General features: G+C 35.2%; 1 protein-coding gene across 4 annotated transcripts in view; it reads right to left on the reverse strand.

The window, feature by feature from the left end:
* Window positions 1-10,548: 10,548 nt before the first annotated feature.
* ada (adenosine deaminase) overlaps window positions 10,549-14,038 on the reverse strand; it is a 59,046-nt gene continuing 55,556 nt past the window's right edge. For all 4 annotated transcript variants that reach the window (XM_043710313.1, XM_043710311.1, XM_043710314.1 and 1 more), the window contains one exon: window positions 10,549-11,549. In XM_043710313.1, coding sequence (XP_043566248.1) covers window positions 11,445-11,549 — 105 coding nt within the window. In that variant the 3' untranslated portion in view covers window positions 10,549-11,444. The remainder of the gene's footprint in view (window positions 11,550-14,038) is intronic.

The following is a 14,038-nucleotide window of genomic DNA, read 5'->3' on the forward strand; positions in this document are numbered from 1 at the left end:
TTGGATGAGAAGTAAGAAATCCCACAAGACAGAGACCGAGTTGAAAAGAATGTGAGAATGCATGTGGCTGCACAGTTGTGTGAGAAGCAATCTGACTATTTGTAATTAAATGAGGTGTATTTTGTTATATCAAATACTTAAAGCAAAATTTATCTTTTTTTATTTGAAATATCGTTTGCTTACTGAGTGATGTTTTAGTTATCTTGATCGGAGTTGGCTTGGTGAGGAAAAAGTGAAAATTTGTCCAGTGGCTTCCTTTCTTTTTAAACAAAATATCAGACTCTAAGGTGATTGTAAAAGGAAAGAAAACATTACTTTGCAAATAGTGAATTTGGCACTTAAGTTGTGAGTGCTCTTGTAAATATGAGCTGAGAAATATTCCATTCTGGCACTAGTATCTGTTAAACTGAGAGAGACATACAGAGAGACAAAATGATGATTAAGTCTTGCATCGAGCTTACACTTCCTGTTTGTCACACATCTACCATGACACTACAGATCAAAACTAAGAAAAAGGCTGAGAAAAAAGGCAATGATTATTAACGTCTTGAGGCAACTATTAAATAAGTATTGAGGAGGACCTAATAAAATTCATTTTTAAGTTAACACGTGGACCAATTAGATCATCCAAAAAAATTGTGCAAATGTAAATATAACACTTAGTCTGTACAACTGACATTTTCAATGTCCAAAATAAAACTATAAATAAAAGTTCCTGCTGTAAATGCATATTTAACATCATTATTAAATTTATTAACTGATTTGGTTATATTAATATTATGTACAGATTCATTTTACAGATATGCTATGTGTAAGAACAGAAATGAGTAGACCTTAAATGTCTAAATGCAGGTCTGGCTGCATCTGTAGACAAATGTAAGAATGGGTGTTTTTTTCTTTGTAAATTAAATTTTGTTTGAAAATGTAAGTATATGATTTGGCATTGAAAACTCACCAATAGTAGTTTGTGCTTAAGTCTGCAACTTCTGCTTATTTTCATGAAAATCTTTGATGTCCAGACTGTAAACATAAGAACATAAGAAAAAGGTGCAGAAGTAGGCCACTGGCAACTCAGTCTTGCCTCAACAGTATCATGGCTGATTTTATTCAGGCCTCAACATCTCTTTGGTGCCAGCTTCATATAGCTTTCAACTATGCATGCATGCTTGATTCCTAGTTGCCAAAGAAAAGAGATTCTATTTCTATGAATGAACTTGGCATAAAAGAGATCATATTCTTAAAATCAAAAATTGGCTTAACATATCAAAGACATGTCTACCGTTATAAAGTGAGTGTGAATCTGCTTCAGTCATTCAGTTACATAATCTTTGATTATTTAAATTGCAGGTGCAGCTGCATCCAAATGCATCTCAAGTGCCGGATATAAAAGCCTCATTAACAGAATTCATTTCTTCGGCACGAGCAGGTCGTAGAGATGCTGTACCTGACATAAATGAGTCACCAGAAAACACAACGGAGACTGGAGGTACAAGCAAAGAAGCAGCTGGTAAGAATGGGCATGCAACCAAATCCAAACATTAGTAAATCATTTCCGGGTTTAAAAATTTGATATTTTACTATGGTTAAACATAAATATTGTTCTCTAATGCATCCTTAGTTTTGTGACATTCTATCGCTAAAAGTTCTAACTATTTAAACAAATGTTATCTCCAAAATCCCCTACTTGTAAGCATTTGCCATAGAACAAAAAATGGTCCAATTTTAATTAGTAGATCACTCAAAAGCAGAGTGCTTAAAGACTGGATTTGTCTGAGTATGTGCAAACTCAAGAATTTGTATTTGAAAAAGTGTAGTTACAATATTTGTTCATTCTTCTTTAATAAGCCCCATCCTTAAACTCCCATCCCTCCCTAACACAACAATGCAAGACATCTTAAACAGTAAACATTACCACAATGACTCTGAACTACTCTTGGTTCCACTGCAAGGTGAATTTTCAACTGTTGGTCAAGAAAAGAAGATATTTTACACCTCAGAATTGCTTTCCTACCTATCTTTGAGTCGTGAAAAAGTTTAATTGAAACTTTTAAAACTTTAATTGAACGACACACAGTCCTTCCAGCCAAGCAATTAATGTGGATTGCAAATAGTTGAGTCCACAGCACTGTTTGAAGCTGACAAAATCAAGAACATATGTTTTTCTTTTAGATGTTGGCTAAATGCATTTTTGCACACTGCTGTTTAAAATTAAAATCTCCTTTCTTTCAATACAAGGCCAATGCTAATATCTTGATAGTTTGTTCTTCAATTCTTAATGTGACTTTTGGGATCATAAATACATCCTGCCAAAGATGTGTAATATGTTGTAAAACTTCACCAATTCAGTTGATATTTCATTTGAAATGTTTAAACTAAACAGGAAAGTACAATTCTGTGCAAGCGGTTGCCACAATACATTCATCCTTGAGTCTTCAAAGAAATGACAGCAGAGATAGTTGATGCATTGATTACATCCTTCTGAAACACCTCAGGTTCTAAAAAGATCCAAACATTCACAAAACTGCATATATAACACTTCTAATCAACAAAGGAGAAAGTTGGAAAACGGGAAAATATAGGGCAGGTTACTTAAAATCTCTCACTTGGAAAATACTGAACTCTATTTACAATGGAATAACAGGATATTTGGAAATTCATAATACAATAAATTATATTGTTTACTTGGTTTAAGGAAAGGGAACTCATGTTTGGCCAATTTAGTAGATTTCTTTGAAGATGTAATGGGGAAGGTGTATAAAGAGCAACCAGTTGCTATAATATGTTTGGATTTCCAAAAGGTATTCAATACATAAAGATTGCTACACAAAGTAAAAGTTTGTTGTGTTGGAGTTAATGTATTAGCAAGATAGGGGATGGGCTAACTAACAGGAAACCTTTTCTGGCCCAACTGATCACTTTCAGGTTGGCAAACTGTAACTACTGGTAATTCACAGCAATCAGTGCTGGATCTTATTGATGGACAACCCACGTTCATGATGGTTAGAGGAAATATCTGTGCAGCTCAATTGTAGTCCAATCTGCCAATGACAGAAAGATCGCTAATAAAGCAATACCTGAGGAGTACAGAAAGTAACTGGAAGTCAAGGTAGGTTGGCAAAGCATTGGCAGATGGAGGATTATATAAGAAAATGTGAGCTTGTGTATTTTTGTGAGAAGAATAACAAAGCAGAATATTACTTGAATGAAGAAATACTATGTAATACTATAATACAGTGGGATCTGTTTTACATTAATCACAAAATGTCAATATCCAGGTATATGGGGTATTTAGAAGGTCAGTTGGAATATTGGCCTTTGTGGAAAGGCACTTAAGTGTCTAACTACGGAAGTCTGGTTACAGCTGTACAGGATGTTGGTGAGACTGTACCCAATTTACCCAGGAGTAGATGCCGAGAGTATATTTTCCTCTCATTAGGGATCTAACAATATGTGGGCACAGTTTCAAAATGAAGAATCTCCCATTTAATACAGAGGTAAGGAGGTATTCATTTTCTCAAAGTTGTTAATCTTTGAAATCCACTGACCCAGAGACCAGCAAAGGCGAGTCATTGAACATATTCAAATTTGACAGACTTTTGATCAACGAAGGAATTTAATCTAATGAGGGAGGGAGAGCAGACAGGAAAATGTAGTTAAAGCCACAAGCCGATCATCCAATATTTGACTGAATGACAGAGTAATATATGTTGAAAACTGCACACAGGTACAATTTTCCTGTCCGTAAATTCTTCTTCCTTAAAACATTTAGTCTCAATTTTCTGTTGAAATTGACACATTATTTGTATTTTAAGATGTTTATTTTTTTTCCCCCCAGAAGTCTCCAAAAATGAAAAAGGCAAGGCTGCAGATGTACAGGCTCATACTAGTCAAGCAAAACAACAGGGAAACAAGAAGTGAACATGCACAGTTAATAGATGGAGGAATGAATATTGAAAACACATATGACAGTATGAATATGATTTTGATCATGTCCTGTGTAAAATGCTCTGACAATATGAAAGGAATATAAACAACTATGTCACCAACAAGGAACTGTGTTTCTCAAGATGTTTCACAAGAAATTCAAGCAATTCTGCTTAAAATAATGTTTTTTTTGTTCTAAACTCTGCAATATATTGATAGTACTTGCTAATACAGCTGGGGAAGCTGTTAATTAGTAACTGGAGAGCATAAATAAAATTAAAGTTTTTGAATTTTTTTTGCAGGATACCATTTAATATCTACAATTTATCTACTGCCTTTGAATCTCTTGATATATGACAAACAGGTCATAGCTATACTATTGAAAAAAGTGGATGAAAGGAGCTTTGAAGTTTCATCAATATGACATTCAACCTCCAGCAATCAAATTGGTACATATATTCCACTGTGAATTGTTCCTTACATTGAAACATTCTTAGTAATTGGGCCAAATTTTACAGTTGACTATGAAAGAATGGCATCAGATGTTGGTTATATTTCACTGTCCACAGACTTTCCATCGGGTTTGCACTGAACTTTTGTTTAGAAAGCCTTTGTGGTGTAGTGTCTGTATGAACAGGGCACATGTATCTCCTTAACCAATCACAGTGAAAATTGTTAATGAGAAACATAAAGTTTGAATAAAGCTGTAAAAGTTAGAATAGTTATTCAATACTGAAAAATGTATAGAAACTAAAATAAAGAGAAGGAAAAGAAAGATGGAATTAAAGAGAGAGATATAAAAAAAAAGAGAAATAAGCAAAGAAGTGATTCATTTTGATAGCATTAACAATAATTAAACATGAAGGAGAGGGACAACACTTGTTCAACTTAATTTGCATTGGGCATTGATGGAGGAGTTTTTGGCGTTCGTTACGTTCTTACACTGGAGTTTGTGAGTTTAGTGGATAGGTCAGCAAATGCATGCTATCCTGTATGTTTTGTACTTGTTTCACAGCAAGATATCCAGCATGGCAAAAATTCAGGAGACCAGAGCAACTTGGACAGTAAATGCCTGATTACTGTATTTAATTGTGGCATGTTCAATCAGTGCGTAATGCTGATTAAAATTTTAATAATGGAGGTGAATGCTTTACTGCAATTTCTACAACAAAATATGAGCCATTAGGAATTCACTGAAGTACACACACAACCAAAAGTAAATGGAAGGCACTATTTATAAGCAAGACACTTCAGTTGTTTATACAAAACATGTATTCTGAATACTGAGTATAAGGCAGACGTAACTCTGTATGGCTGTACAAAAATCAATAAATTGAGTTTTAAATAAAATGTTTTCCTCACCTCTTACAGACACATATGTCGTATTTTATTGCAGTGATACAAGTATTACCCTAATGTGCTATGAACTTAGTAATAATGTAATATTTGGTAAATGTAAGTCTATTTTTCTATATAGCATAACAAAGTCCTTTCAAAGCCAATCACTGAACATTTATTCTTCATACAAAAATCATCATTCCACATTTAGATGATAGAATAGGATATGATCATAAAAAATTATAATTTTTATATAGCTTAGGAATTTTTGCTACAATAATAGTACTAAATACACTTAAGCAGATATTGTATGAGTAAGATTGTTGGGCAAATGGCCCAAAGCTTGAATTTGCATCTAAATTTGAATCATTTCACTTTCACACATCCAAACAATTGGAGAGTATTCCAATACATTTCTGACTTGTGCCTTGTAGACAGGTGGTGGACAAATGTTGGGGAAACAGGAGACAAATTCCATGTCACAGAATTTCTAGCCTCTGACCTACAATATTTACATGGATGACACAAGAATGGTCCTGAAACATTGACCCTCCTGCTCCTCGGCTGCTGCCTAACCTGCTGCGCTTTTTCCAGCGCCACACTTAATCACAATTTTTGGTTAATTGTAACTACAAAGATGTTAATTTTGGCATTTTACTCATTAATCTTTGAATGTCAAGGGAGGATGGTTAGGTTCTCTTTTGAGAAGGTCAGTGCCTAGCACAAGTGTGGTGCAAATATTAGCCACATATCAACCCAGGCCTGGATGTTGTCCAAGTCTTGCAAGATATGGACATAGGCAGCTTGAATATCTGCACATTTATAAATGATACTGAACGTTGTACAATCATCAGTGAACATCCTCACTTCTAGCTTTCTGATGGAGGGAAGTTCATTGATAAAGCAACTGAGGATGGTAAGGCTTAGGACAGTACCTGAGGAAATCCTGCAGAAATTGAGTTGGCTGATCTCCAACATCTATAAGAATCCTTCTTTGTTCTAGATACTGCATTAAAGTTGCTGTTATTATGTAAGTCTTTCACACTTCAGAGGTTCTGTAATTATTATTCACTCATAGAAACTTCATCTAATTCCCTCAGCATCACTGCTGGCATTCCTCAGGGTAGATCTCTTAATCAACCTGTTCCAGCATGTTATGACACACTAAACAATCCTTATTTACACCTGCTACTTATAGCCCATGTATGGTTTCTATCCCTCTGTTCTCCTTTTGTTCATGTATTTATTAGGATACACCTTAAACATTGCTAACATGCCTCCTTTCATTATTTCCACTGCCAGTGCGTTCCAAGCACTCACCACTCTCCATGTGAAAGATTTTCCCCACACTTCTCCCCTAAATTTGCCTCCTCACTTTTGTCCCTGTGCCCTCTTGTAATTGACCTTTCCACCCTGGGGGAAAAAAAAAGCCTCTATCCACCCTCATAATTTTGCAGACCTCTAACAGGTTACCCCTTAGCTGCCACCTTTCCAGTGAAAAAATCTTGAGTGTATTCAACCTTTCTAAAACCCTCCAGACTAGGCAACATCCTGGTAAACCTTCCCTGCATCCACTCCAAAGCTTCCACATCATTTTGGTAGAATGGCAACTAGAACTGCATGCACTATTCCAAATGTGGCTTAACTGAAGTATTATCCGTCTGTAACATAAACTTGCCAACTTTTACATATGATGCCCCAGCCAATGAAAGCATGGATTTTATATCAGGTGGATGTCAAAAGAATGTTTCCTCTTGTGGAAGAATGTAGAACTACTGATTACAGTTTAAAAATAAGGGGTCACCCATTTAAGATAGGGATGAAGTAACATGTCTCTGACAGTGTTGAGTGCCTTTAGAATTCCTTCCTTCAAAAGGCAGTGGATGTAGAATCATTATTTTTTTAAAGCAAAAGTACATAGATCCTTTATTATTGAGGGGATGAAAGGTTATCATAAGGTAAACAGGAATGTAGAGTTGACGTTAAAATCAGATCAGCCATGATTGTATTGCGTGGTGAATCAGACTTGAAGGGCAGAATGGGCTACTCTTATTCATACAGTTCCACATGCCAAATTCTCAACATTTATACTTTGCCTGTGATGCACTCTGCTTACAGCCACTTTGCACTTGCCATTCTCAATGCCTGATGAGTTGTCACTCGGTCGTTACGGGATTTTAGTGAAAAAACAGCAGTAATGATCCATTCAATTCTGACCAGCTGAATTGCACAAATTGAAAATGCTGTTTTAGAACAAATTGCAAAGTATATTGGTTGTACAGTAGACTACAAGCATGGTTTCCACAGTAAAGCTATGTGCGGAATGTTTTGTTTCCAGGCTTCCAGAGCTGTATTCAGGGAGTGCTGCATTGTCTGATTTGTCATTATTTCAATAAGCTGTCAAACCACGATGGTGTCTTTTTGTTAAATATCCTATGGTACAGGACAAAGAAAAGTAAGAAAGTTCCCCTGGAGTCCTGGCTGATATTTCGCTCAACCAAAATCACAATACACAGATTCATTAGCTGGTTGCTTTTTTTTTTGAGTTTTGCTATGCATAAATTCTTTCCTGCATTTCCTATTGCAAAAGTGTCAATACTTCATTGACAGGAAAGTGGAAAATCTCATGATCGTGAAAGGCTTTATTAATAAAAACATATTTTGTCAAACATTTGTCTTTTTATTTCAGTATTTCCTTTCACTTTTTTTAAACAAAAGCAACATTAGATTTTGGAGTAATTAATTAGCACTTACCATTTTGTTTGTTTGTATTTCTTTTCAGTTAAAATTTGAGAGAATTGGAGGTTCTTGAAGTTAAAAGCAGAGTCCTGCTACTTTATAAACAATACCGACATTTAGGTTGGGATCCCTTGTTGGCAAAATAGTTATATAAATTTCTGCTAGGAATTGAATTTTTATATAGGACAGAGTTTCAAATTATTTAGCACACCTCTGCATTTGTTGTGGTAAAGATCAAATTAATTATGCTATTATATTCATACAAACAGAATTTTGGTCACTTGATTGCCAGCAAATATGATTAAAACTATGTTTGTTCTTTCTCACTGAGCTTGAAGTTTCCATGCTACATTAATACTAATTCCAACTGCTAATACTATAGCAGTTAGCTCAGCTGCACAATAGATTGACTGAAATACACAGCAGAGCATCACATTATTCACTAGATTACATATTCCTAGAAATTATCATAAATTGTGAGTCTTTTCAGGATGGTTAGCAATGCATACAATCATTGATAAAGTTTAATTGGTCAAGCCACATAAATATTATGACTTCAAGACTAAGAAAAGACACTGGGAATTCTGTTGAGAAACTCATCTCCTAGCTCTCCAAAGCTTCTCCACAAGGCACCAGTTAGGAGTCTGATGGAATACTTTTGCCTGGATGAGGGCGGCTCCAACAACATTCAAGAAGCTCAGCAGCATTCAGAACAAAGCAGCCTTGTTTAACATATGCAAGCTGTGCTGCAGGAACTCACAAGGTTCCTTTGACAGCACATTCTAAACCTATAAGCTCAACATGAAAAAATAAAAGACACATGGGAACTCCACCAACTACAAGTTTGCACCCAAGCCACACACCATTCAAGTGGAATTGTATCATTGTTCCTTCAGTGTCATTCGGTCAAAATCCTGGGACACCTTCTGTACGAATGTTAGTTCATTAAGCGTAGTTGCATCAAAAGGACTGCAACAGTTGAACAAGCAAGCTCATCATCAATATCTCAAGGACAAATAAACATGGGCAATGAATGCTGGTCTAGCTATCAATGTCCATTTCCCATGAATTAAAAAAAAGTACTTGAACGATATAAGTTTTCATTCTTCACTCTTCAATCACAAATTTCAATCATGATTTAAAATAATACAGCCATTTTAACAATTATGAATTATGCAAATTGTGCATCTAAATGATACTTAAATCTGTTTCTAGCTTCTTTCCAGACATTTATAAAATTATTTTATGAGCCAAATGTTAATAATTCAGCCTTGCTGAAAGTTTTCTCTTAGCATTTGCCAACACCATAGCAGTAAGCATATGAAAACACAGCATTAACTTTTTAAAAATATTTATTTTAATATTATAAGTTAATATATTTATTCTTTTCCACTTTATAAGACATCTTTATACATCAAATTGATTTCTAAAATCAGAGCATCTAGTCAAAATTTTAATCAAGTTCTTTTGGATGGGTTTTCTGTAAAGAAATATCATTTATTGAGTTGGTAACTATGCTCTGTTGATGTAGATAAGTTTAACTAACAGTGTAGAAATAGACATTCAATAAATACCATTGGAACTCATGAATAATTTGAAATAGAGTTTGGAAAAGCCTCTATTTCAATATGGTTTTGTAACTTTTGCAAATGTGTATAGAAAAAGAATATCTTGGTACATGTGAATTCTGCAACTGTACATTAGCTGCACTTCTTATAGGAATGAATTATAAAAGGCATGTGCAATGCTTCCTTCCTCACATTTAATAAAGAGCATCAAGCTTGAACTGATCCCATAAAGTTGTGAAAACACATTTATGTATTTGGCTTAATGATAATTCCAATATGGAATTTTCAGTAGTATGCATTGCTGGTGTGATTTGATAAGCTGTGAGTAGTGAGCATCGGCAGTGTTTTGCTCAAACAAATGACTGTGCAAAATGCTTCATTAACAAGCCTTCTAAGAAAGTGAAATACAAAGGCAATTGTAACTTCATCATTTCTACATTAAGTGTTATGTACGGGTTTTGCCACGCCAAGACCAAAGCAAGGATGATACAACTGAAATGTTCACAGGTTTTTTTTTCTGTATCCTTTCATGCGATGTGGGTATTATTGTCAAGGTCAGCTTTTGTTGCCAATCCTTAATTGCCCTCGAACTTAGTGGCTTGCTGGGCCATTTCGGAAAACTGTTAAGAGTCAACGACATTGCCATGGATCTGGAGTCACATATAGGCAGATCAGGTAAAGATGGCAGTTTCATTCCCTTAAAGGATAACAGTGAACTAGGTGGGTTTTGAACCCTTAGACTTAGGCTCCAAAAATGTTGAGGAAGTAACTAATTGTAGAGGTTCAAGCTCACATTTAACATAGCTGCCAGTGTAGTATAAAAGGCATTAATTGATGAATATGAGACAAATATATTGTAAATACTCCAATAGATTATCTGCACAGTTACATGTACTAAGCACATTAACAGGAAAGAGATAGTTTAAATGTAATTTTTATAACAAAATGTGAATATACTGAACACACTTACACAATAAACTTTAAGTACCCAAATATTTAATTGCTGGAAGATCCAGATCAAGAATGTAATAAAACCACCAAATTGAAAGGTCTGCTTTTGGTCTTCCTTTATGAACATTCATTGACTTCACTTTCCAATAACAACAATCTAATCATTTTGCAGTCTAAGATTGTAAATGAAATCACATTGAACAATTACTGAACATAGAGTATCAATGCAATTCCAAATATCCAACAGTAATGTGAATTCAGTCTGACAGAATAACTGTGTCCTCCGATAGAAAAGGTTAAGCCTCCCAGATTCTCTCTTTCCAATCACGTTCCACGGTCATTAAATTGAAGAAACAATTTCTCTTTGCGTACATTGCAACTGGGTAACAATGTTGTTATATTGTGCTTATTGATATGAAATCCACAGTGTCTAAATTGGTATCTGATATGTAGGAATAAATGCCCCACAATCCTGGTTGTGCCACCAGAGATAACCAAATGAATAAGGTGTATCAAAAATCTTTTATTGCCTATGATTTAGTCATTCTTTGGAATATTTGTAAATGAGGTACCAGGCTAAATTAAATGTTTCATAAATTCTGCTTTCACGTAGAACAATGCTCTGTGCATCTTAAATAATTCTCTTAAAATATTATCTAAATAAATTTGGACATTGTAAACAAAATGAAGTCACGTTTTTGATTGGAAAGAGCTTGAAAATTGTTGAAATCATGAAGTCAATTTAGGCAACATTGCATTCTCCTCATAAGGAAACAAAGAGAGTTGCATTACACAATAGTCACAAATTGAACAGTTATTGGTGATATTCACAAATAGTTTCAATTTCTGTCTGTAATTATATACATTACACAGTCACTTTGAAGACCGATTTCCCATTTGTATGGGTGATTTACCAGGAGCTGTTTAACATACAGTGCTCTGCACCATTCCATAAGCCTCATACAGCGTCAACAAAAGTTCTTCTTTTTCTTTATCAGGGAGAAAGCAGGATCTAGCTCCATTAATATTCTGTAGGTTAGCACAAGACATGTCAGTTATCAAACAGTTAGCTGTGTTTTCTGTGAAATATTTTAAATTGTTTCAGAAAATAAAGAAATTGGAAAACTTAAATTGAATTTCTTCTACACTTCAGGATAAATTTTGTAATAAAAATTACTAGGAAGTCTGTAGGAATCCACCAGTTGACTCACTGTTGGCACTTTCTCAGTATCTTGGAATGATCAGGAAATTACCATGTAAGAAAATACAAGGATGATCCTAACTTCAATTAATCTATCCAAGAGTACCTTCTTGCTACTAAAGAATTTTCAGATGCTTCAGATTTGACAAAGAAATTAGCTAAATCAACAACTAAATATCTTTAATTGGCCAAAGTACCTTTTCCCCATTTTTAACTTTTCTTTGATTCTTCCACTTAGATTCATAGAGTCATAGAGATGTACAACATGGAAACAGACCCTTTGGTCCAACTCATCTATATCAACCAGATATCCTAACCCATTTGTCAGCACTTGGCCAATATCCCTCTAAACCATTTCCATTTATATACCCATCCAGCTGCCTTTTAGATGTTGTAATTGTGCCAGCCTCCACTACTTCCTTGATAGGCCAGATGGCCTACTTCCACACTGTAGGGATTTTACATAATATTCTTTAAGTCTACTTTGTTTGCATATCCAAAAGGGTTTAAAGGTGGATTTAAAAATTGACTATTCTGCTTTAAATATGGGAACAAATTAAAACAATCTTTGATTGACATTATATCCAATGCTCAATATTAAGCTGATAGAGCATTGAATAATAATCTTTCTTGTAATAGTCCCTATTAGTATAAATGAAGTAATTGTCTTATAGTCAGAAATGTACAACACGGACGGTCCAACTCGTCCGTGCCGACCAGATATCCTAACCTAATCTTGTCCCATTTGCCAGCACTTGGCCTCTTTCTCTCTAAACCCTTCCTATTCATATTCCCATCCAAATGCCTTTTAAACACTGTAATTATACTAGACTCCACCACTTCCTCTGGCAGCCCATTCCACACAGGCACCACCATCTGTGTGAAAAAGTTGCCCCTTAGGTCTCTTTTATATCTTTCCCTGGTCACCCTAAACCTATGCCCTCTAGTTCTGGACACCCCAACCCAGGGAAAAGACTTTGTTTATTTACCCTATCCATGTTCTTCGTGATTTTATAAATCTCTATAAAAGTCACCCCTCAGACTCCAAAGCTCCAAGGAAAACAGTCACAGCCTATTCAGCCTCACCCTATCACTGAAATCCTCCAACACTGCAACATCCTTGTAAATCTTTTCTGAACCCTTTCAGGTTTCACAACATCCTTCTGATAGGAAAAAGACCAGAATTTCACAATTTATTCCAAAAGAGACTTAACCAATGTCCTGTACAGCCGCAACAAGACCTCCCAACTCCTATACTCAATGCTCTGACCAATAAGGGCAAGCATATCAAACATCTTCATCACTACCCTATCTACCTGAAACTCCACTTTCAAGGAACTACGAACCTGAACTCCAAGGTCTCTTCATTTAGCAACACTCCCCAAGACCTTACCATTAAGGTGTATAAGTCCTGCTTTGATTTGCTTTTCCAAAATACAACACCTCACATTTATCTAAATTGAACTCCATCCCCCACTCCTCAGCCCATTTGCCGATCTGCTCAAGAACTCAAGTAACAGGAGGAACAAGTTAAAAACTTAATTGGATTTTGGAACCAAAAATCCCAAATGGTAATATATCTTTTTCAATTTTTTAATGTATAGTAAGGCATTTCAATATGATAGCTTATCTGCAAGCAAGTTAAAATACTTTGGCATGGCAAATGTTATTGCTCTTTGTATTTATAGGACATGGAGGTTAAATAGCAGAAACAATTTTAGTACTTGCAAGCATTTTGCTGCATATCGACAATAAAAGGACCATCTAAGTCCTTACAAATATGCAAACGAATTATGCAAACTGTACTTATTGTTATCGTGCAATAACCCATCTTATTAACTAAGACGATTTGGATGTTGGATGAGAATCACCACAGAAATTGGGTTCAGCACCATTGACCTAAATCCTACACTGTTATAGTTTTCTTTTAACCCACAGTGAATTTAAGTCCACATTAAACAACCTGTTACACGAGCATAAGAAGTAGGAGGAAAATCAGGACACTCAGCCACTCAAGATTACTCTCCAATCCATAAGTTCATGATTGATCTGATTCCTCCATTTTACCACCTATCCCTAATAACCTTTCACTTCCATACTAAAGAATCTATCAACTTCTTCCTTAAAAAATGTTCAGGGACTCTGCTTCTACTGCCTTTTGAGAATGAGAGTTCTAAAGATTCATGCGCCTCTGCAAAAGAAATTCTCCTTTTCTCTGTCTTAAATAAGTGACCAACTATTATTAAATGGAGCTGCTGCTTCTAGATTCTCCTCCAAATCTCCCACTTCTAACCTGTCAAAATTCCTCATGATCTTA

Source organism: Chiloscyllium plagiosum, chromosome 20 (assembly GCF_004010195.1).
Source record: "Chiloscyllium plagiosum isolate BGI_BamShark_2017 chromosome 20, ASM401019v2, whole genome shotgun sequence".
Lineage (NCBI taxonomy): Eukaryota > Metazoa > Chordata > Chondrichthyes > Orectolobiformes > Hemiscylliidae > Chiloscyllium > Chiloscyllium plagiosum.